Source organism: Aythya fuligula, chromosome 3, assembly GCF_009819795.1.
Source record: "Aythya fuligula isolate bAytFul2 chromosome 3, bAytFul2.pri, whole genome shotgun sequence".
Lineage (NCBI taxonomy): Eukaryota > Metazoa > Chordata > Aves > Anseriformes > Anatidae > Aythya > Aythya fuligula.
Genome location: NC_045561.1, coordinates 39,633,708 through 39,657,942, shown reverse-complemented (window position 1 = coordinate 39,657,942; position 24,235 = coordinate 39,633,708). Strand labels below are relative to the sequence as shown.

At 38.9% G+C, this 24,235-nt stretch overlaps 1 protein-coding gene across 1 annotated transcript in view; it reads right to left on the bottom strand.

Annotated features, from left to right (window-relative positions):
- HAAO (3-hydroxyanthranilate 3,4-dioxygenase) overlaps positions 1–23,809 on the bottom strand; it is a 35,097-nt gene extending 11,288 nt beyond the window's left edge. Inside the window, exons 1-6 of the mRNA XM_032183832.1 lie at positions 23,730–23,809; positions 19,331–19,409; positions 9,905–9,988; positions 8,183–8,289; positions 5,235–5,324; positions 4,416–4,459 (exon numbers count right to left, since the gene is read on the bottom strand). Coding sequence (XP_032039723.1) covers positions 4,416–4,459; positions 5,235–5,324; positions 8,183–8,289; positions 9,905–9,988; positions 19,331–19,409; positions 23,730–23,809 — 484 coding nt within the window. The remainder of the gene's footprint in view (positions 1–4,415; positions 4,460–5,234; positions 5,325–8,182; positions 8,290–9,904; positions 9,989–19,330; positions 19,410–23,729) is intronic.
- Positions 23,810–24,235: the final 426 nt, after the last annotated feature.

Sequence of the window (24,235 nt, the reverse complement as noted above, 5' to 3'; positions counted from 1 at the left end):
AGTACTTTTGTGAACAAAGTTCAGCCATTACTGTTTTTTAGAACCAGTGTTTGTGTCTGTCTGAACTGTATTTAAATGTCCCTCATATTCACTATGAAATTGCGATGAAATAGAAACTGTGAGAGGAGAGCCTTGCTTCCACGCTGGTTCAACCAAAACTGGCAAGAGTTGTTTTGATAACTGTCATTCCTGATGTCAAACTTTGTGTAAAGGAAAACAAACAGGCAAACATACCTCGAGTGATCCATGTTTAGCCTGTGTCCTAAATGCATTCATCCTTACTGATAAAGGAAGGGAGATGTTTTCTCAGGCCTTATCTCTATACAAAGGAGGCTAATAATTTGGTAAAAAACAGTTCCACAGAAAGTGCCTCAGATAAGGACTGCATGTAATGTGTGTTTCTGATTGATTGTACTTGAATGTACTTGAATCACTCTTCTAAAAATGTGTCTTTTTAATAGCTATTGCTGCCTCTTTGTATATTCTGAGTACCCTGGTTTATGGGACTTGCCCTAGTGTTGGCCGAGACAGAAAGCATAAATAAATCAAGAAGTCTGGACTTAGATCTTTTTTTTTTGGTGGTTCTCCTTTTTTTTTTTTATTTGTTATTTTTTAGAAAGCAATTGAAGCTTGATTGATTCCATTTATAGCTTTCCTGTATGGGTGAGCTGCAATCAAGGTTTTATTTGAAGATGTTTTTCATCCTTTTCTCTCACAAAAGGGGAGGCAATAGTTCAGATTTATGTAGAGATGAACCTGAGAGTGCTTCAGCTGGCACTTTAAAACTAAAGGGATTCTGGATTTTCAGAAGAGAAACTAAAAGAGGCTGGAATCCAGCTCTCTGCATAGACCAACTTAAATTTTGTTAAAACATGTCTTGAGTGAAACATCATGAGACACTGGTGGTTGCTTGTTAACAAGTGTTATGCTGATTGTTGAATTCTGCTTCTTTGGGAAAAAAGAAAAAGAGAGGGGAAGAGGGAGAGGGGGAGAAGGAGAGATGTGCAAGACAAGAAGAGAGAGAAGAAGAAAGAGGAAAAGAAGGAATGGGAGAATGCTTAAAGGGGGAGAGAGCAAGCAAGCAAGCGAGAGTGTGAGAAGGGGGGAAGGAGGGGAGGAGGAGAAAGAGGGAAGCTGAGAGAGATGGGGAAAAGGAGAAGAGAGGAGGAAAGAGGGAGGCAAGTGAGAAAATGAGCAAGTGCATGGAAGGAGGAGAAAGAGGATGCAAGCAAAAGTGAATGCAGGAGAGAGAAAGAGCAAGCAGGAGAGAACAAACAAAAGCAAGAGAGTGAGAACAGGGAGGGCAAGGAGAGGGTGTGTGAGAATCACAGAATCACAGAATTTCCTAGGTTGGAAGAGACCTCAAGGTCATCGAGTCCAACCTCCAACCTAACGCTAACAGCCCTCCACTAAACCATATCCCTAAGCTCTACATCTAAACGTCTTTTGAAGACTTCCAGGGATGGTGACTCCACCACTTCCCTGGGCAGCCTGTTCCAGTGATAAAAGAAAGTAAGAGGGCAAGAGCATGCAAGAAAGAGGGAGGCCAAGAGAGAATGAGAGAATGTGAGAAAGGGAGAGGAAGGAGAGAGTGAGAACAGAAGAAAGCTAGCGGGAAAGAGAAGCAAGCAAGTGGAGAGAAAGTGCATGACTGAGAAAGAAAGTTTTTAGTTTTTCTGCTTGCTTGCTTGTTTCTCACAAGTCTCACAGCTGCTACCTTAAAATTCTGTAACTGATGATCTGGGGTCTTTTTGTCATGTACAAGACACCACTGAGACTTTCAGCATCTTATTATCAATGAGTATCGAAAATTGCAAAACCTGAGCTGTTTGGTAGGCTGAAGTCCTGACACTGAAGTTCGTTGACTTGCTTTTTGAGTCAACACTTGCTTAGCGATAGTTAAGCCACAAACATTTCAAATATTTGTTGTCTTGACTTGGAGGCTACTCCAAGGGAAGAAACTATTTAGGGGGAAAAGATGTATTGAGCTCTGAGCAAGACAGGTACCTTTATTGCTTTACTGTTTTTTGTTTTTTTTTTTTTTTTTTTTTTTTTTTTTTTTTTTTGTCTCTTGAAAGAAACAAAACTTTTTTTTCAGCTTTAATTAAAGTCTCGTGGCTTTTGGCTTTTGCACAGCTTTTGAATAACTTACAAGGAAAGGACTTTATTGGATTTATCAATAAAAAATTCTCAGAGTTCTTTGTTTTTAAAAAAAAAAAAGACCAGAATATAATAACTTCCGATTGACTGTCAGGTCTATTCTTTAGCTCTAATTTTCTGCAAAAATATTGACAATATAAATCTTTACTATTTTTTTTCTGCTTTGATATTTAATAATTGGTTTCTGTCATAAGCTCTTACTTCATACTAGTGAGGCACACTTACTGGAAATCACCGTATTGAACAAGATACTATGTGTGAGGATTTTTTTTTATTATTATAGCAGCATCTAGAGGCTTCATCTGAAATTATACTTCCTGTGCTAGACATAGTGAAGACAATGAGAGATAGTAGCTGCCCTAACACACCATCCCCCCCTCAAAAAAAAAAAAAAAGGGTGGGGGGGAGAAGAGAAATATAAGGGAATTATTTGCCTCTTGGAATAGTAAGGCATGTCATATGGGTCATCTAGATCTGTAAGTGCTAATTTAATGCATTACCCAAGATCACTACTACCTGGACAAGCTTGCGAAGTGTGCCCATGTGAACCTAATGAAGTTCAACAAGGTCAAGTGGAAGGTGCTGCACCTGGTTTGGGGCAATCCAAGACACGAGCACAAACTGGGCGAATTCATTCAGAGAAAGACTTGGGGGATCTGGTGGACAAAAAGCTCCACATGATCCAGAAGTGAGCAATTGGAGCCCTGATGGCCAACTGCATCCTGGGCTGCATCAACTGAGGAGTGGCCAGCAGGGCGAGGGAGGGGATTGTCCCCCTCTGCTCTGCCCTTGTGAGGCCCCACTTGGAGTGCTGCATCTAGCCCTGGGGTCCCCAGCACAAGGAAAGATGTGGATCTGTTAGAAAGAGTCCAGAGGAGACCACAAAGGATGTTCAGAGGGCTGGAGCACCTCTCCTATGAAGAAAGACTGAAAGAGCTTGTTCAGCTTGAAGAGGAGAAGGCTCCAGGGAGACCTCATTGCAGTATTTCAGTGCTTAAGGAGGACTTATAAAAAAGATGGAGAGCAACTTTTTACTCAGGCAGATAAGGATAGTACGAGAAGTAATGGCTTTAAACTAAAAGAGAGTAAATTCAGATTATATGTTAGGAGGAAATTCTTCACTTAGAGGGTGGTGAGGCACTGGCACAGACTGCCCAAAGAAACTGTGGATGCCCCATCCCTGGAGTGCTCAAGGCCAGGCCAGATGGAGCTTTGGGCAGCCCGGTCTGGTGGGAGGTGTCCCTGCCCATGGCAGGGGGATGGAACTGGGTTGGCTTTAATGTCCCTTCCAACCAAAGCTGTTCTATGATTCAGGCGGGTGTGATAATAGCCTTTTGGAAGACTGGAAAAGCCCAAAGCATTTTCATGGTGCATATAGACAGAGAGAAGTAAGATCATGGAGACAATAAGACTTTCTCTTTTAAGAAACACAGAGACTTTTTGGAGAAGCATGTTTCCTAGTCAAGGACACAATGCTGAAAGCTGCTTCAGCTGCAGTCTTTCAGGCAGGTTTTTGTCTGGTTTACTGTTCCCTAAGTGCAGGGACTTGCAGGGTTGCTATCCCATATACAGGACTCTTCTGTGAATTTTTCATTGTGGTCAGGATTATTATCCATCACTATCCACGTTTTAGGTCTCTGCCCAACAAACTCAAGAGTGCAGTTATGACTGGAGTGTGTTCTCCAGTGTGGAAGTTGCAGTTGCTATTCAAAAACAGATGCAAAATAAAAATAGGTCATGACAGCATGGAAATGAAATATTAAATGAATCAGACACTACATGAACTAAAAGCATGTGTCTTTCCATGGGCATCTTTGTTTCCTGAGTTAGTCATAGGTAAATAGTTATACAGTTATAGGTAAAGGAGAACAAGTAGCTATATAGCAACTATCGTAGCTATAGATCAACTCACTAAAACCTCATTCTCCACAGTCAGATGACTTTTTCTTAATATAAGACTGGAATGGCATGCAAGAAAAATACAGATACTGAGGTTTCACACTGTACAGTTAACTGATAGGTCATTGTGACATCCTCAAACGAACAGACAGGATTTTGGCTTTTTCTTTTTGGTAATCATGTATATGGATTTTATTTGTGGTTGGGATAATGAAAGGAAGTACTTCCCCAAACAATTTTCATTTACATAATCACAAAGAAAGAAAAACAGAAACTTAGTCATTTTACGTGGACAGAATCCTTGTTGTTCAATCAGATATAATAATTGTTCTAATTCTGAAATTAAATTACATTACCTGGATTTGGTTTTCCAGTTTTATATTGCCTTGAATTGAAGAACCTGAAATAATAAACATTAAGCAACAGTAAGAATTTTATGTTCATGTTTTGTAGGTTAAGAGAGATTAGGCAGTAATGTTAAGAATAGCTGTGCTAGATCCTCAGCTACTATCAAATGTATTCAACAGGGCTACCCTTATTTTGTTGACAGAGAGTTTGGCTGAAAATCCTCAAAAATTCATGCCACGAAAAAATTTCCTATTCTGGTGTTTATACTGATTTTGATTTCACTTGCTTGCTGCTTGTACAAGTTTACTTGGACCATAGTTCAACTTTAGCAAACATTTCACAAATCAATAAGTTAATTGATGACATTCACACATTTCCTGGAAAGCAGCTGCTTTTTACAATATCTAACAAATTTGCCACAGTCCTGATTATCGATGAATAATATGGATTAACAGTATTTAAACTAGGGCAAGCAATAAGAGCGAAAAGCTCTAAGGCAGCTTAGAGTTTTACCTAGTTAACATCAATTTAGTGTTAAGTTTTCATTCAGTTCTTGTATTTAGCAAAAATATATGTTTACTTCTTCACAAAGTATGTTCCAAGTTTCAGTGGGTGACACCTTTTTTTTAAAAAAAAAAACAAAAACTGATTTAATGATTTTAGGGTATACAAGATGCAATTAAAGATCTACAGAGCAGTAATTAACTTTTAACAAAACTATGAAAAACACAGCATAAATAGAAAATGGAGTATATAAGTCACAGGCTGATAAAGATCCATTAGATCATTTCAAATGTCTTTTAAAATTTACACAGAAAAAGGCTTACTCTTGAATTATTGGTGTAAGTTGAGTGCCGAGATCTTCACAGTGAAACCACTTTTCAAATAGGACATTAGTTGATTCTCCAACATAGTATCTGACAAAGTAAAAACATTATTCTTTTTTTTTTATTATTAACAGATCATGCATTCTTTTTGATAAAATATCTACTTGATGTGTGTAAGCATGTATTATTCTCAAGCATGGTGTACTTTATTCTGAAGTGTGGTTATTCAGGGAAGCTTTATTTTTCCCTGATTAGCTGACTGGTGAGGTGCTTAAATTTCTGTCAAGGGCCTAGTAGTTCTGCTGATCAACTTTTGCATAAGTTACCAAATTCCTTTCACAAACTTTCCAGATTTAATCCTAGAAATTGTTTTGTGCCATAACTCTTTGGGACCAATAAACCCCACTTTGGGTATAGTTTCTACAAAAATACCTGTCCCCAAATACAGTTTGTAGTAACTGCTTCCAGGCAGCTGTTAGATAAATGTTCATTTCTAAGAGAATCCTCTTGCTTATTGCTCATGCATGGGCAGATAAGAATACAAGACGGATTATGGATTTGTTTGAAAAAATTTGGCTGCATAAATTTGGAAAGTGTTGTTTAGCTTGTCAATCTGCAAAGTCACTTTGTGTTTTACTTGCATTATTTTGTCTTAATGAATAAATAAATTGTGCTGAGATCAACAGGACAAAGTAGCTGTTGTCTCTGGGATGACAAAAATATAAGTTACCTACAGGTTAAAAAAGAACAACTACATGGCAATGGAGAGATATTCCAGTACAGTCACTCATAATGACAAGTGATTGTAAATAGGACCTGTGTCCTTTGGGTTAAAATGACTGGAATTCAGGTTTAAAGGGGTAAACAAGGCTTATATAATTATACTCCACATGTATGTGTATTTGTGTATTCATGTATGTCTTATATATCCATATTAGTATTGTCCAGAAACTTTCTAAGAGCTCTGCACTTCTTCCAGTTTTGGAAAAAGAGGGTACTGGGAAGAGGGTAACGTTATTAATGCCTACAGCATAAGAAAAGCTGTGCTATGAACACAAATGTTGGTTACCTGAGAATCCACATAGAAGGGAAATGTTACAAATGTCTCTGTTGGGAAAAGGCTTTGGAAGGAATATGCACCTTGCTAGGCATTAAAGAAATAATACAATCTAAAAACTAAAATCAAACTTAGTTGGCTTAGTTTGCCATAGGATTAAGTTTTGCTAGTGCACTTTTATTATAATACAAAGCATGTAATTGTTACCTAGGTTGAAACACTGAAGCAGGCTCTTTTTATTTCACTTGCACAATAATCAGCATGCTGGTGGCTCTGATTTATGACTGAAGCTTGTAGGCATGGTAAATAATGTAATGGTAATATAACATTAGACCTTGAGTCTGCATACTTCAAGGCAATCTTTGCTGCAGGTGGGTGGAAGTGAGAAGCTTGACAAGAACAGAAGTTCTGGTTGTAAATCCCATCTCCCATGAGCATGCATAGAGCCAGTGTTGCTTCAAAAGTACAACATGATTGTTCACTTCCCAAACTTCAGGCATCTTTGTTTGTGTCAGTGTGAAACCCTGGCCACTAAACACCTCTAAGTGATTTATTTTCAGGTACTTGATTAGATATTTTCAATTAAGAGTGTGTTTTGTTAATCCAATTATTTTTTCCACCTGCAAACCATATGGTAGCTTCTGATTAGTTTAAATTCTCACCCAAAGCATGACTATGTCAAAGTGCAAATCCCTAGATCTACCTGGGGTTCCTTGTAAAGCCATTCAGTATCTTTGTAACTCATGACATCTACAAGCTTTGTGTATAAGGTAGGTTATTTTATCTGAAGTTACCTACAGCTACTTATGTTCTTTTATTACAAGTGAACATCATTTTCTGAATCACTAGCCAATTGTTTCTAACTCAAAATATCTTTTTTAATAATGCTAGTGCTCAGGATTTATGGACCTGCTATGAAAATAAAATTAATAATAACTTGAAGCAGCTATGCACTTTTTTTTTAAGTGGATTTGTCTTCAGCTTCAAATCCATTCAGGTGACTTTCTGAATTATCCTCCTCTTAATTTCCTATTTTTTTCTCTAGAATTCTTTGAACAGTGTGTGTGTGTGTGTACATATATTTCTAGCTCATATATTCAAAATTCCCCTTATTTGATATGGCCCATGCAACGATCAAAACTACAGACAAAAGGACAAAAACAGTACATTACAGATATTACTGCAATTTTAAATCTTTATAAACTACGTGAGCAGCTGTGAACTCACTTTGGTCAGCTGTATCCAGTTAATACCAAACCAGCTTTTCTAACTTGGCTATCACTGCTGTGACTTGCCTTCTTAGACTTATGAATTCTGCAAGGCTACAGAACAAGGCTCAGTCTTGCTCCCACTAGAATATAAAATAAATCTTTCATTTATTTGAAGACATTGTTCTCATAAGGCAATAAAACCTAGACAGAGGTGTTTACAATGTAGGGGGGATAGCGTTAAGAAAATTGTCTTTTGTTTCTAGCTACCCACACATTTGCCAGGAAAGCTCTTCTTTATCTTTTTGTTTTCAGTGCCTACCAAGGAATTAATGTTCTACTTGCCAGAACTGATATGAAAATCTCTTTTGATTTGTGCTGTTACAAAACTCTGAGTTTTTAAACTTAAGGTGATATTCATAGGTGATCTATAGGTTGATAGCTCTAACCACAGGACTTGTTGTGAAGACATTTCAATGTGTTCCTTGCTAGCCTAAACTAAATGCTAAATGAGATCTCTGTTTGTGTATAGATAAATGCATGTGTGGACAAAACTAGTAAAAAAAAAATTGTCAGGGTGTATCTATTGAATTACTGCAAAAGTATAATACAGTATTGTATTGACATGAGAAATTAATTTCATATTATGAATCCTAACAGAATAGCCAACAGTTATACTTCACCTGAGCCCATCAATTTCTGTCTTTAATCTTTCCCTCTCGATCACAAGACCCACAGTGTCTGCGTATCTCTGAGGAGAATGAGGTATCCTAGCAGGTAGGAGAAACATCTGTTCAGACAAAGAAATGGGAAAGCATCAGTGGTAGGAGGGTTTTTGTTTTGCATATCATCCTTCTCCTGTCCCCAGTCCTCTGTTCACTGTCCCCACATTCCCCCTGCTCCTTGTTGATCTGTGCTGCTCCCTTGCAGCTGCATTCAGTTTGGTACCAACAGCCTGCAGATGCTGCATTTTGCTTTCTCAGTGAATGATGACCATTGATTCAGCGATCAGCATTGCCTTTATTGCAGTCCTCCTAGATTGATCATCATTGCTAGACACACATAAAATGAAAATCTAACCAGTTACTCTATCTGGAATCTACATGTATAAATTTACTGCAATTTCTCAGTAGCAGAAATGGAAATAAAAAGTGAGTTCGTTGTCAGCTCAAGAAGATTTCTAACGTAATCATCCATGTGTGTCCCTCCAACACAGTGAGACCTGTGATTGTGTGATAAGGAGAATTCTCCAAAATTAACAAATACGAGGGACTGTGACAGAGAATGGACAACATTTGGTTGGGAGAAGCCTATTACTGAAGCCTGAAAATAAATTTTCTTGTAGCATCTATTTGACTATGTAGGAAGGTGGTGGTAAGCGTGTGCTGTTTTTGAGTGTTACAGATTTCATAGCTGAGTTTGGGCGTGTCATTGCAACTTCTCTGTCTGCAGGACAGAGCGAATGATAGTGCCTTAGTAGGACTGGTGCTGGTCTTCCCTCTGTGGACATTGTGTGTTCCTTTTCATTAATGCTCTGGTATGTGCCCAGATCTCAGGTGTAGAATCTATTACCAGACTGTCCCCATCTACAGGTTTGAAAGTTTAGATCTGTTTCTTAATTGAAAAGGTCACAATGCTTCTTCTAGTGACTAAGCTGTTGGGTCTAATACATGTCCTTCCCTTTAAAGACTGACCCCACTAGATCTAATATTTGATCCTCTCAAAGACTGAGAGCAGTTCAAGCTTTTGACAATGATAATGAGCGGCAGTAGTGGCACATCTAATAACTTGTAGTAACCGCAAGTAAAACACCTAGTCACAAGCTCATTAACAGCATTGAAATCTGTGCTTTAGTAAATCTGCTACTACATGGAAAAACATCTGAATGAAGGTGGATACATTTTGTCCATAAATTGCTCTTTAAAAACTGTTCTGGTATTATGATGGTTGTGAAAGCTAGCTGTGACAACTAAAGAAGGCTGAAAATACCTGAATTTCTTAACTTCTAACATTCTAAGCAGTTTATTTAATGTGGTGTTTGGGTGGGTGGGCAGTATTTACCTGACAGTGTGTAAGTAAGACTGATTCACTTGAATTCACGTGGCTGATTCTATGCCATGAAGGGGAGTAAGAACTCCTTTCAGTATTTTCTTGGCTGTCTGAATGGATATCCCAAGTACCCGCAGATTTTTATCTCTTACTGAAATTGTGAAATGTTGGACAGAGTATTGTCGTTTGCTGTTAATTACATGGAATTTGTTACAGTGCATTCAAGCACTTATTTGTTTTTTTAATCCTGATGCCATTTCTTACATAGCAGCGATAAATTAATTTTGATATACTTCATAAAATATTAATTTAGCATACATACGTACAACAATAACAGAAAAACAATGGTGTTTTACCTCCCCTTCACGGATGAAAATGTCTTTTTGCTTCCCATTTTCAATTATCTTTAAACACATGTCTCCTTTCACTTGGTAAAAGAGCTGAAGGAATGGGAAAATAACAATAGGTCAACTGCTCCAAAACATTCTGTACTTCATATTCCGTTTTTAAAGAATATATGCACAAAAACATTCAATCTGTTTGCAAATACTTACAGCTTTTTTCTAACAATACATAATAGACTTCCAACCTTCATTGCTTTTTAAAATTTTATGAAATATGTATTATTTCCATTATCTGCATACATATGACAGGCTGTGCAAGAGATGTGTAATTGCTTGAAGAGCTCTTCCACAAACATATTGGAACCCTGCTCTACTGTCTTTAATCCTGGGGATTACACTTTGTAGGGCCGGGAATTTATGGTTGAGACATCTGTTAATTGTACTGCATATAAAGCTTCATTTCCATTGTTTTTCAGCTCAGATGTATCAGGGTCTTCACTGTTCCATTCAGTCAGATTAAATGCCCCCTTTCCAAAAACGCTTCAGATATGCAAGCCCATTTTTATTTATTTATTTATTTATTTAATTTTAACAGAGCTTTTTCAAGTGGGAATAATTGCCCATTTAGAAGCTGTTCTGTTTTATTTCTGTGGTCACTCTGAAGCCCTGCAACAGCTGCTCCTCATCCTACTGTGTGTGTAAAAGGATTATATTCTAAGCTTACATAAGGGCAGGGCTACTGAACCTGTAATTCTGCCTTCAGTGACCTTTCCACGGTTCTGTTTTCAGAGTAGCTTTGTGAGGGCTCGGAGGTGTTCAGACCTGGCCTCGTGCTTCATAGAAGAGCTGTGCTATGATCTGTAAGCAGGTCTGTCGTTGACCTGGAATAATGGGCACATTTTTACTCGTACCGTATAATGATGGGCAATAATACTTCAAAAAGTCAACTTTACCTTTCTCATTCTGCCTCTCTGCCCAATTTCTATATACTTTTCATATTCTGTCTTCCATAGCTAGAAACCAAGCAGACTAATACATATAGTTGCTGAAATTCAGGTTAAAATTGCCTGAAATCTGAGTCAAAGTTAGAACTACAGCGGAAATTATTTTATCTGTAGCTATTCACTACAATTTTAACAAAATGGAAATAAAGTGCTCATGAAATATTAATAAGAGAAAAAAGAAACCACCCAAGTATTATGGAAACCCTGAAGCAAACATTTTCCGTTAGAAAAGCTTAATCAAATTTTTAATTTAATTAATTTTTAATTTTTTTCTGAAACAGTTCCTGATATATGGATTGATATATGTTTCAAAATCCAAGGAACACACTCATGAACATAAGAATAAATACTCTACCAGGGGAATGAAACAGTAGAGAGAACTGAAGATGCACTGGAAAAAACCTCATGCTGAGAGCTCTTACATGAGTGGAAAGCTCACCTTGTGCGAAGGAGATCACCATGGCTAAATTAAACTGTTGTCTAGATGGCCACATTGCCAGGTTACTTATCCTCATTGCACTCCATTTTCCCATGTTCTTTTCATATCATTTTCTTGTGTGTTACTGAATGACTGTATAAATGCAATATTAGCCCTCATTACAGAGCATGTCAGGCTCCTTGTACAACATAGTCGTTTGGGTGGAGAAATGCTCTCTCCTCCATTTCAAAAAAGACCTATCTTATCTAAGAATATAAGGTTCTGATGGATTCTCACACAGGCCATTGGTAATATCACAGAATCACAGAATTTCTAGGTTGGAAGAGACCTCAAGATCATTGAGTCCAACCTCTGACCTAACACTAACAGTCCCCACTAAACCATATCCCTAAACTCTACATCTAAACGTCTTTTAAAGACATCCAGGGATGGTGACTCCACCACTTCCCTGGGCAGCCTGTTTCAATGTCTAACAACCCTTTCGGTAAAGAAGTTCTTCCTAACATCCAACCTAAAACTCCCCTGGTGCAACTTAAGCCCATTCCCCCTCGTCCTGTCACCAGGCATGTGGGAGAACAGACCAACCCCCACCTCGCTACAGCCTCCTTTAAGGTATCTGTAAAGAGCAATAAGGTCACCCCTGAGCCTCCTTTTCTCCAGGCTGAACAAGCCCAGCTCCCTCAGCTGCTCCTCGTAGGACTTGTTCTCCAGGCCCCTCACCAGCTTTGTCGCCCTTCTCTGGACCCACTCAAGCACCTTGATGTCCTTCTTGTAGCAAGGGGCCCAAAACTGAACACACTACTCGAGGTGCGGCCTCACCAGAGCCGAGTACAGGGGGACAATCACCTCCCTAGCCCTGCTGGTCACACTGTTTCTTATGCAAGCCAGGATGCTGTTGGCCTTCTTGGCCACCTGAGCACACTGCTGGCTCATATTCAGCCGAATGTCCACCATCACTCCCAGGTCCTTCTCTGCCTGGCAGCTCTCCAACCATTCCTCTCCCAGTCTGTAGCTCTGCTTGGGGTTATTGCGCCCCAGGTGCAGGACCCGGCACTTGGCCTTGTTGAACTTCATGCAGTTGACCTCAGCCCATCGGTGCAGCCTATCCAGATCCTCCTGCAGAGCCTTCCTACCCTTGAGCAGATTGATACATGCGCATAGCTTGGTGTCATCTGCAAACTTACTGAGGGTGCACTCAATGCCCCCATAATAACATGGCATGGGCAATGCAGAAATTGAAAGATACTTTTGGAACTGATGACTTTTGGAGTGGTATCTTCCCTATAGCTACTGAGGGAACTGTTCCTAAATGCTTGCACAGACATGTTGATGATGCAAAGAACAACAGGAGGACAGTTTTGTGCTGTTTGTGAGTACAGATTGTGTGGATAAGCACCTTACTGATAATGGAAGGCTGAGGAGAGGAAAGGAGCCTTTCAGCTCAACAGTAGAGCAATCCAGACACAAGAAAAGATTCTTGACACAACACTGAGTTTTGAATTAAAATAATTATTTTGTAGTGGGAAAGGAGGAGGGAGGTATGCATTGTTCCATTGCCAATAAATGTGTTTTTTGTTTGTTTGTTTGTTTTTCTGTCTGAACTTAAATACTACCTACCATTGTAAATTATGGTCCTTTTTTTTTTTTTTTTTTTTTTTTGTGAATGTCTGCATGCTTTAGGCTTCTATATATCATCTGATGTCACTGTGATGCATTAAAGTGGCTGTAATTACTGAATCTACTGATGTCCTTATATTATACCCTGAACTTTTATTGAGGAAACTGTCAAATGTTTAACATTTCTGTGAGTTATAGTCCATGCCTGTTTCATAGGACAGTTTGCCAATATAGTATTATACTGTCATTTTACTGGAACTTTTTTTTTTTCCTTTTTATTTTTTTTTTTTTTTTTTTTTTGTTTTTTCCTTTTTTTTCAGTGCTGACCAAGCTTTGCATTCTGGGCAAATATGAGCTCTTCCTACGTACCCCTCCACCCCCACCCCCACCCCCCTCCCCCCCAAAAAAAAAAAAAAAAGACATGAAGACACATGAGTAATGAAGTAGTGGTGAGTGTGTGGGTGCTTGATTGTGCTTCAAACTGGATAGCATTGTGTCAAACTGTGAGGAAAGGCAGCTGGATCAGTGCTGAATTTCTAACAGGTTTGCACAGGCCAAGTACAACACAAGATGTGCTCTAGGTGGTCCTGCTTGGTAGGGGGGTGGTGATGATCTTCAGAGGCCTCTTCCAACCTCAGCCATTCTGTGATTCTCTTTTATGCTCAGTAGTTCGGTGTATGGCTTGCTAATTTAGATCCACCTTTGACATCAAACTCTGCCTAGATATAGTAGCCCAGAGCTCTGTGAGTGTTCTTGTGGCTGACAACTTATTCATGGGCCTCTAAAGAAATCTGCAGTTTGCACTATACTTTGATCGCTGATTTTGAAAGTGGAATTTAGGATTGCTTAGCCACTTCTGCGACGACGTTCTGACTTGGCGTATCCTGGTTTGCATTGCACGTCAGATTGTTAAGTACTAAATTAATATGAAGAGCAAATCAAATTCTGATGTGGGAGTAAAGTCTGGGTGTTCTCCAGACTTCAGCAGTGACTGATCTACATGAGCACAGAAAAACAATTTTCTCCCTTACTCATCACAAGGCTTTTCAGCCATCAGAAGTCTGGAAGGCAAACAGATGAGGAAGGCAGAGCAAACTGTTTGTTTTTTTTTTTTCTCTGCTCATTTACATGTCACCTGTGAAACATGAATACTAGCCAAGACTCATCCTAACAATTTTATGCAGCAAACATATTTCTGAAGACACAATCTCTTTCTGATGCAAGGGGATCATCACTCTTATTGCTTTCTAATATGAGCTTTGTTTCTTATTAAAATATTCAGAGTTTTCACCAGATAAATGTGTTTTTAAAATATAAGGAGCAAAAAGATCTTGCTTGCTCTGCTAAGACTCACGTTCTCAGTTTAACTCAGGAGATAAGCACTGCAATACCACCTACTGGAATGATCGTCCTAGCCACTTTCCTCTCTCCTTAGGCATCCAGTATCCCCATACAATCTAAAGGGAGAATGAAGTTGCTAGGGGAGTTTCTCCAAAGCATGCTGCCTGGAGAGCAGCATAAGCTAGAAGAAGGGGTCAGGCTTCATTTAAGCAGATTTGTCAGAAACTGGAGCCAAATCCTACTTGTGGTGTGTATGTGAGGGGGAGAAAAAGAGAAATTGAAGCTCAGGCTAGGAAATGCAGATGAGCTGTGACAGATATGACTTGAAATCTTTATCGCTTTTCAGAGCACAACAACTGTATCCCAAATAGAAAGTGTAAATATGCTATACGAAGCTGAAGGGATTGGCCAAGCTGATCAGAGGAGAGAGGGTTTCTGTTCTGAAAATCCTCTGCAGGAGTGCAGTGCTAGGACTCTGACCTGGGGCTGCATCAGTTTGTAGCTGGCTGCATACACGGGAAACAACCTAGATGCCAAGAGCAGAAACTTCAGGCACTCATGCCACAATGAGAAGCAGGGCTTTTAACACCAAGTGCAGTATTGTGCCAATGCAAATGTGTTGCAGGTGGTAGATGAAAGGCTGATTTGAATTTCGCTGCATGGAACTGCATATGTAGACTCAACATCAGGTGTGAGGAGAATATGAATTGTTATGAAATTAAAGGCAGCTATTGGAGATTTGTTATGTTTAAGTGGTGGACTGAAATGGGTAAAGAGATGGGAGCCTAACTACTTTTCTGATCCTAGATTTAGCATATCTCACCTTCCCCCAAAGCAGCCCACACTGTGCAATAAATAAAATCTGAAACTGATTTTACTATAGTTAAGCTTTGTTATGATCATGGTTTTTATGTGTCATTAACGTCCTTTGAAGCAAACAGTTCCCTTCAGCTTTCACTTATCGTATAAATAAGGTGAATAAGATAAAAGAATAGCTTTTCCCCTACTCAGGCTTTGCAAGTAAGCAAAAATGCAGTAAATACACCGTGAATTTTGTGAGCTGTGTGAACACCTTAACTCTTCACGTCACAAATGCTATTGTATGATGAAAAGTTAAAGAAACCAAGTTATGTCTGGGACCTGAAAAACAGCTATGACCCTCAGCCATAAGGCGCTGAGCATTGTCAGGACTGGCATACAATCTTTCTATACAAGCTTTTCATCAGTACTTCATGAAGGGTTTGTATAAAAACTTACAAAACTAGATATGTATATATAGCACAATCTATTTAGTGCCTATTAAGAAAGTTTTGTCTGTGTAGCTATAAAAATGTTTTCTCACAGCATTTTGCTATTTTAACAGAAGATGTATGTCCTAAAGCAACATTTTGCTGTTTCAACAGAAGATGTATGTCCTAAAGCAAATACAGGAAAAAGAATGACTATGACATAGTGATAAATTAAAGCCAAAGAATGCAAATAGCTTATCTCTTGTAAGGTGCAGCTTAATTTTGCCATTTATAAAATCTGTCTGATAGAAAACACTGTCCTGAGACAGTACTTTTCTGCAGAAGGCTGGCAAATAAGTAGTGTGTGGAAAATTAGGAAGGAGCGAGGTATCAAGCTACATATTTAGGAAACCCCTGCTAAGCAGGAAAAAAAATTGTGAGACTGGGTACTGTTTTTGTCTCCATGGATGTAGATTCCAAATCAAATCTCCAGACCCTCTCATAATTAGCCATCAGAACCCATTTTCCTGATACAGCTGCACACTAAAGGTGCCAGCAGGGAACAGTTTAGGAGGAGGAGGATTTAGGAGGATGCTCCTAAACCCTCATCTCTGCGTGTGAGCTGCTTCCTGCTGTGAACTGTGGGCTGACAGCACATGTGCCATAGGACACAATATAAGCTGTGACTAATAACAGGCACAAAAGCATGTCTGAACAAATACAAACAATTCTAGTTAACTTTCCTTTCTAAACCATTTTTTGTGGGTATCAGAATACTAGTAGAACAGTATCAGCTACATTTGTGAAAAGGACTGTGAGTTTTTGCATTCATGATTTGGTTAACGGTATGCCTCTATTTTGGGTTTCAAATTATCACTCAGAACTATAAAGGACCTGTTTTTTTTTTTTGTTTTTTTTTTAATCCCAATCCCTATTTATGAATATGCCCTTTTACTAGGAAACTCTCTTACAATTTTTAAATGAAAAACATAGATTTAAAGGATTCATTAGATCACTAGAAGGTGCAAATGTATGAGCATTGTGAAAAGAAAACAGCAATAACAAAAAACTGATGTAAATGATATTCATCTGACTTTTGTTTTATGGGAAGAAAAAAAGACAATTTTTTAAAATGCAACAGGATAGGAACTGCTCAGGGACCAAGAACAATCTAGCATAAACTGAGAGATGCAGGGAGAAGCAAGATCATAAAAAAAGAAATAAATATATTGTATTTATATACTTCATAGTTGGAAGGTATCCCTATCCGTAGGAGGGAGGTTGGAACTAGGTGATCTTTAAGGTCCCTTTCGACACAAACCAGTCTGTGATTCTGTATTCTGTGATATTTAGCACTTCAGTGCAGACTGTTATTCCAGTTCAACCTCAGCTTTTTTTTTTTTTTCTTCTCTGTTTTGCTCTTAGTATATACATCTTGGATGTTCTTCAGAGCAAGAAAATAAATTAATTATATAAGAACAATTTTGTTAAGTTGCAGGAAAAAATAATTTGGACTCATTCACTTCCATATCTGCCTTTATTTTATGCTTGGTAGAAACTTAATGTCACTGACCTTAACAAAATTCACTTTGTTAATCTAACATATAACGCTTTAAAACATGCCATATAGATGTGATATTCTTTTCAGTGCTTTCTGAGCTGTCATGCTACAGATGTGGTTAATCCTCTCCAAAGGATGCAATCATGTTGACAAAACCACACTTTGTTTTCCCCAACTAAGTATCTCTGGAATTTCCTTGTCAAATACCTGCTAGATGGTAAATTCTTCTGGTCAGTGACAACTGCTTCATACTGCACTGCCCTGAGGTCTGTCCTCCCTGCTTCCCCACCCTGAGGGACCTGCCAACACAGTGCAGCTAACAAAAAGGGATATCCTGAATGTGATGGGTAGCCTGGTACCTTATCAGACACGGCTGTGCCCACAGCTGAGGGCAGGCTGTGAGAATAATGTTACAATTTTGATAGGTTTCCACCTTTTCGTCCGATATTCTATAGTCGGCCCAACAGCTTCTCATTACTCAAAGCTTTGAGTTGCATGGCTTTGTTTTGATACAGAAGATATGCAGAGAAGGGGACTGATTTGAAAAATACATGTATGGAGAGATTCTATTCTCATAGAACCATTGGATATCCTGAGCTGGAAAGGACCTGCAAGGATCATGGAAACCAACTCATGTGTACACCCAGAGCTTTGTCTGAGAGCTTTGTTGAGATAGTTGCACCTTGAGTACTGTGTTCAGTTTTGGGCCCCTCGCTACAAGAAGGACATGGAGGTGCTTGAGCGGGTGCAGAGAAGGGCGACGAAGCTGGTGAGGGGCCTGGAGAACAAGTCCTACGAGGAGCGGCTGAGGGAGCTGGGCTTGTTCAGCCTGGAGAAGAGGAGGCTCAGGGGTGACCTTATCGCTCTCTATGGGTACCTCAAGGGAGGCTGTAGCGAGGTGGGGGTTGGTCTGTTCTCCCACATGCCTGGTGACAGGACGAGGGGGAATGGGCTTAAGTTGAGCCAGGGGAGTTTTAGGTTAGATGTTAGGAAGAACTTCTTCACTGAAAGGGTTGTGAGGCACTGGAACAGGCTGCCCAGGGAAGTGGTGGAGTCACCATCCCTGGAAGTCTTCAAAAGACGCTTAGATGTAGAGCTTAGGGATATGGTTTAGTGGAGGGCTGTTAGTGTTAGGTTGGAGGTTGGACTCGATGACCTTGAGGTCTCTTCCAACCTAGAAAATTCTGTGACTCTGTGATTCTTGAACTCCGGCAGCTCAGTGCTGTGACCACTGCCCTGGAGAGCCTGTCCCAGTGCCCGAGCACCCTCTGGGTGCAGACCCTTTCCCTAACCCCCAGCCTGACCTCCCCTGTCCCAGCTCCATGCCATTCCCTTGTGTCCTGTCGCTGTCCCCAGAGAGCAGAGCTCAGTGCCTGCCCCTCCGCTCCTCTTGTGAGGGAGCTGCAGGCCGCCATGAGGCCTCCCCTCAGCCTGCTCTGCTCTGGGCTGAACAAACCCAGGGGCCTCAGCCGCTCCTTGTGCGTCTTCCCCTCCAGACCCTTCACCATCTTTACAGCCCTCCTTTGGATGCTCTCTAACAGTTTTATGTCCTTCTAGCATTGTGGGGCCCAAAGTGCAAATAGTACTTGAGGTGAGGCCACACCAGCACAGAGCAGAGCGGGACAATCCCTTCCCTGGACTGGCTGGCAGTGCTGTGCCTGATGCATGCCAGGGTATGGTTGGTTCTCCTGGTTGCCAGAGGACACACTGCTGGCTCATATTCAACTTGACAACAGTTAGAACCCCCAGATCTCTTTCTTTCGGAAAAGAGGATATTCCATAGGATATTCTTTATCCTTCAAAATATGAATGAAAGTAGAAAATGCTGATATTTTTCACAAAGCCCACTGGCTTGAAATTATATATATATTTTTTTTTCTGAAAATAATATTGATTTCTGAATTTCAAAATTACTTTTGAAATATAAACTGATAATCTGTAACAAAATATCACTTAAAAAATATTCTTACCTTTCTAAAGTGTCATTCCAAAATGTTGACATGACACATTTTGATGTGTAAAAGTACTTTCTCTAGTTTCCTGTTGAAAATGAACTATAGCAAAAGAGATCTGATTTCAACACGTAGTTTATTTAAAAAGAAATTATGGTTCAGGTGTATAATTCTGTGTAAGACTTTGAATAGATCTAGTGAGTACAACACCACTGAGCCTGGCATTGCTAATCTGTAGCTTCAAATGTAGCTGCATTCTAACCATACAGATCAATTAAAACAACTTATAGGTTACCTCTTCTCCTTCTTCAATATGATAATCCTTCCTTTCATTTGGTCCTCCAACAAACATCACATTCAATTGATGTCGATGCCTAGAAAAGAAAAATGACAATTTAAAGCTACCTCCATACATGGTGTCCCTTATTTCATGGATTTTTATTTTTATTTTTTACTTTTGTGATGCTTTGACTACAGTGAGTCAATGAAACAATAGCAAGTGACAAGTAGCAACAAGAATGAGAGAAAACACCTAGATGCATCTTCCTGCTCTGCCACTGGCCTGCTGGATGACCTGAGGCCATCTACTTCCCTCCTGGTGTTTTGGTTCCTCTAGCTGTGAAAAGAGAACGAAGGTTTACCAACAGTGGAAAGAGCTTTGAACTGCAAAGACAAAGAATGATATGTAAAAGACAGGAAAGACAGGAAAAATGCCCTCTCAATTATTAGTTCAGGATAAAGGTAAATCTCTTTAAGCTTAATAAAGGTAAAATCATGCTTGGTTCCCAGGGGCAGAATTACTAGAGATTCTATTCTGATGGTAGGAATTATGAGCTAATTTCTCTTCTATTTATATCAGTTTTGCTGAGGTGGAACAACATTACAATGGTTTCTTTGCGGTTGTGGTTGATTCACAAAAAAGAGATTCAGGCCCTTTATCTTAATTCTGTCCCTTGTAAGAGTCTCAGCGAGCTATTTTCTCAGCTGTCACAAAGAATAGATAGAACTCCAATTATCTATCACTGCGCGTATCTTAATAAAGAGGTAAAGTAGCAGTTTTCTGTTTCCTTTGTGTGGGGAAAAAACCGCTATAAATCAGAATTGTTAACTGTGATTCAAAATTTATCCATAAGCTCTCTTTGACGTGTGAGCTGAAGGATGTTGACCTCTACTTTTCAATGAGGAAGTACTTGAGCTAACTGGAAATCCTAGTAATACAGAACCAGCAGGACTATGCTCCCCTACAATTCAGGAAAGAAATACATGCCTCTGTGTCAGCACTTCACAAGCCTTAATTGAGAGAAACCAAACTATTCTGAATTACTGAACGTATTTATTTGATCTGGTACTTATATCATGCTTACTTTGAAGAGAAGTTAAATTATAAAGAACACCACAGTAAGGATTAGTAAAGCAGAAATAACTGTTGTGACAAACCATTCCTTGATCAAATTAAAATCTAAAGAATTAAATTAGATTACAATACTTAAATTTACTATTCTCACCATGGGAACTTGTACACATTACAGCTCCTGGCTTCATGCCAGTATCTTAAAATAAGGAACTGAAATCAGAACTGACTCTATCAGGCAGATTTAATACTTCTTTTCAAGGACATGCTGAAATACTTCTGTATTAATGAACCCTTCTACTAGAGAAGGGTAGGAAGACCAAAGCAGTAACAACATAGCTAATTATTCATGAAATAAATTCAAATCAGCCCTGAAGAATAAGAGAAACATGATCTACGTGCATCATGTAGCCTACTTTTAAGATTAATTAATTTTTACAGAAACCCATTGTATTTGATTCAACTGATTGATTTTATTAGTTCAATAATTAAAAGGGAAGCTATTGCTCTCTAAACCATTGTTCCTTAACTTTTTGTTGAACTATTTGGCAAATCTAACATTAATTCTGGTACCCTATGGATTTAGTTTTGCATAATAAACTGGCAACAATGGGTTAATTCTTGCTTTGATTAAGAATTATACAATGGCACTATCAAAAACTTCTAACTATCAAATACAAGCAGGAATTCAAAGAGGTTCGTTTGTCCACACTGCTAAATAAAGTTGTCCAGTTAATATAATTGCAGTGAAATAAGACAAATCATAAGAAAGAAAAGCAGGTTCATCTAAGACCGTCTGGGAGACAGTTAATGCAGTTTCAGTATCATAAAGGTTACAGGAGTGTGGAAATTACTTGATTGCATTATTTTTAGAATGAGCTGCTAATCAATGGCCTATTAAGTTTTACATACTCTTATATTTTTCTTCTTAATCACATAAAGAAAATGTGACCAGCAGGCAACCTTTTGAAAATGTCTCAAGACCACAAAGAATGAGATACTCCATGACTGTAATGAGGTCTCCTTACCTCCTTACAGTATCATATTCTGAACTCAAAGAAAAGCGTTAAAAGTGCCTTAGCAACCCTGTAAAAATCAGCTATCCCAAGCGTTCTGATTTTGCGCTAATTGCTCCTTGAGGTTAAAAAGTATTTAAGCTTGCAAGACAGTGTAATTAAAATATATATAATTAAGTTGTAGCTCTTACATCACGTTGTTTTCTTGACTCTGGTAAAACTCTAAGCGGATGATGATTCAGGAATTGAGGTTTTGTTTTGAAATCCCATACAGATACTTAAAACCTTTGATCATCACAATTGTATGGAACATAACTGAATGAAAGTCTGAAAGCTGTAACAAATTTAGAGATGGGAAGTCTTACTGATACACTGTAAGACCTATATTTTAACCTTTAATTCTCTTTTGAAACTTAGGATCTTAAGTTACTTTATTTTTTTTTTTTAAGGTGTTTGCCTTCTTGCAGTGTAGAAGGCAGTGAGAAGATTTCTTTATACATCTGCACTCGGCATATAAAGTATCAAAGCCTTTGAAAACAATCTTGGAAATCTATTAGTCACATCTTGGAAAATTGCCTAAAGCTTTTTTGGAAAATCCTGAAAAAATGTAGATATCACTAGGAGCAGGTGGTGAGAAACTCAGTATCTATATAGTACATGGCTTTTCTCTCCTCCTCCACAGGCTGAAGCTTCAATGGAGAAATTGATTATTTTTTTATTATTATTTTTTAATCTATGCAAGCGTTATCATGAAAAAATGTTCCTTGTTTCACTCTAGCTTTTTACAGTGTTTATGGGGGAGACTCATCAACATCAAGGATTTAGGGATACGTGTAACTTTCTGACCTTTGATAGACCTCATATTTCAGAGTTACTTCAGAATTACACAGAGCTGCTGGTAGGCTGTGCAGAGTAGTGCAGTAATAACAAAAAGGTTAATTTTACTGATGAAGAATGAAAAAATGAATATTTCACATACTCTAAAATACTAAAGCTTTACCACTGTCATTGGTAAGCTTCAGAAATAGATATGCTTTTATGCTTCCTAAATCCATTCTCAAAATGAAAGAAATGAAAGCACTTGTAAAAAGACACTTTCTTCTCTTTCCCACTGTGAAACTATTGCAGTGACTCAAGTTTCAGAATTTCTCATTTAGAACATAAACTGTAGATTCAACAGAGACATCTTGCTAAGGATGTACCTCTTACCTTATTTTTGTCTTGCAACCATTACTTTGAAAAGCAAACTCTTGCAGCTTTGAATGGAAATTAGTATCACTGCCACTGCTACAGTAGTGCCAAATCAGCTTTTGATTAGAGGTAGCAGTTCAGGGCAGGGGCAACAGGCACATTCTTTGCTATTGTAGTTGTTAAAATTCAAATGGAAGAAAAATATAGAAGAGCAAGAACACCTGCTTTTTATGTTCTTCATAAAACTCAGTCTTCTATAATTTCTCGTACATTATTCTTTCTTATGAAAACCTTCATATAGAGGCAATGTTGGACTACATGTATTGTCCTCAAGTTCACTGATAAAAGAAATCCTTGGAAACACAACTAGAATGTGCCACACGTTGGACCACTTACACTGGAACTTTTTCATGGACTTTGACGCTGGCAATATGCATACTGTAAACCTGCATAATACCCACACTTTTTTCTTATATTAGCTGTATAATTATTCAGGATACAGTTCATAGCTCCAAGCTGTCAGTCAGTGCCCCGCAATGTTGCCTTTTTAGCCTCATGCTGTGTTCAGAGCATCCTACCCTGCCCTGACAGCTCAGAAATGCCCTGGAAACCTGCTCTTTCAGCCCTGCTCCCCATTGATTCTCCTTATCTTCATGTGATATGCCCTGTCAGTTTCGATCGCTCCTGCAGATTCAGCTCCTCTGCAATACTGGAATGACACTTAGCAGCTCTAGCAGCTGTTCCAGGTTGTAAGATGGCAGCATGAATCTATTTGCTAAATCTTACGGTCTATGGATGCAATGCCATCTCTTCAGATTTCTATGAGGTTATTGTCAAAGGGCATGACACAAAGTCCCTTAGCAGCCTAATTGCCTACAAGAGACTTTGAATTGGGGCAGACATATTGAAACTGATCTTCACAGCTTCTGCAGAGTTACCACAAAAAGATTTCAGCTAGTTCCTGTCCTTCAAAACTGCGGTATGACTGGCTGTAGCCTGAGAGGAACTACGGTTCCTTACTAGTCTTTACCACGTATGCATTTTAGCAGTTTCCTCTGTTAGCTAAGAATATTTATATATCTAAGAACAACATTTAAAACAAACAAACAAACAAAAAAACACCTTCATTTACTCACATAAGTTTATTGCACACAGGAGGTAAAAAGGCTGCCTTGTTTTCTTCTATCCATTTTCTGACATTTACCAGAAGCTCCATGGTCCACCAGCTACGAAACTTCTGATGAAGATGAAGTTTGCATAGTGCTTGCTCTGTGAGCAACCTATGTGTGACTCCATCCCCCCAGTTCAGGGATTGGTTGGTAGAAGAGGTGTCTTCAGGCTTAAGTGTCAAAGGGGACAGGTCCATCAGCCAAAGGTCACTTTGCAAAGAGTGCTCATGCTCCAGCAGCTTAGCTAATAATTGACCAGCATTTTTTTTAAAAAAATAAATATTTTCATCTGAGACTCTTACTGCCCACAGGAGGTTGCTTCCTTCTCTTTACGGCATCAGCTGCAGTAAAGAAACTTTCTCTGTACAGAAACTGCCTTGCTACATACAGTAATGAAAACTTGGGCACTTAATAGAAACATCAGGTTTCAAAGCTAAATGCAGCTTGAGAGCCATTGCTCAAAGTTTAATTAC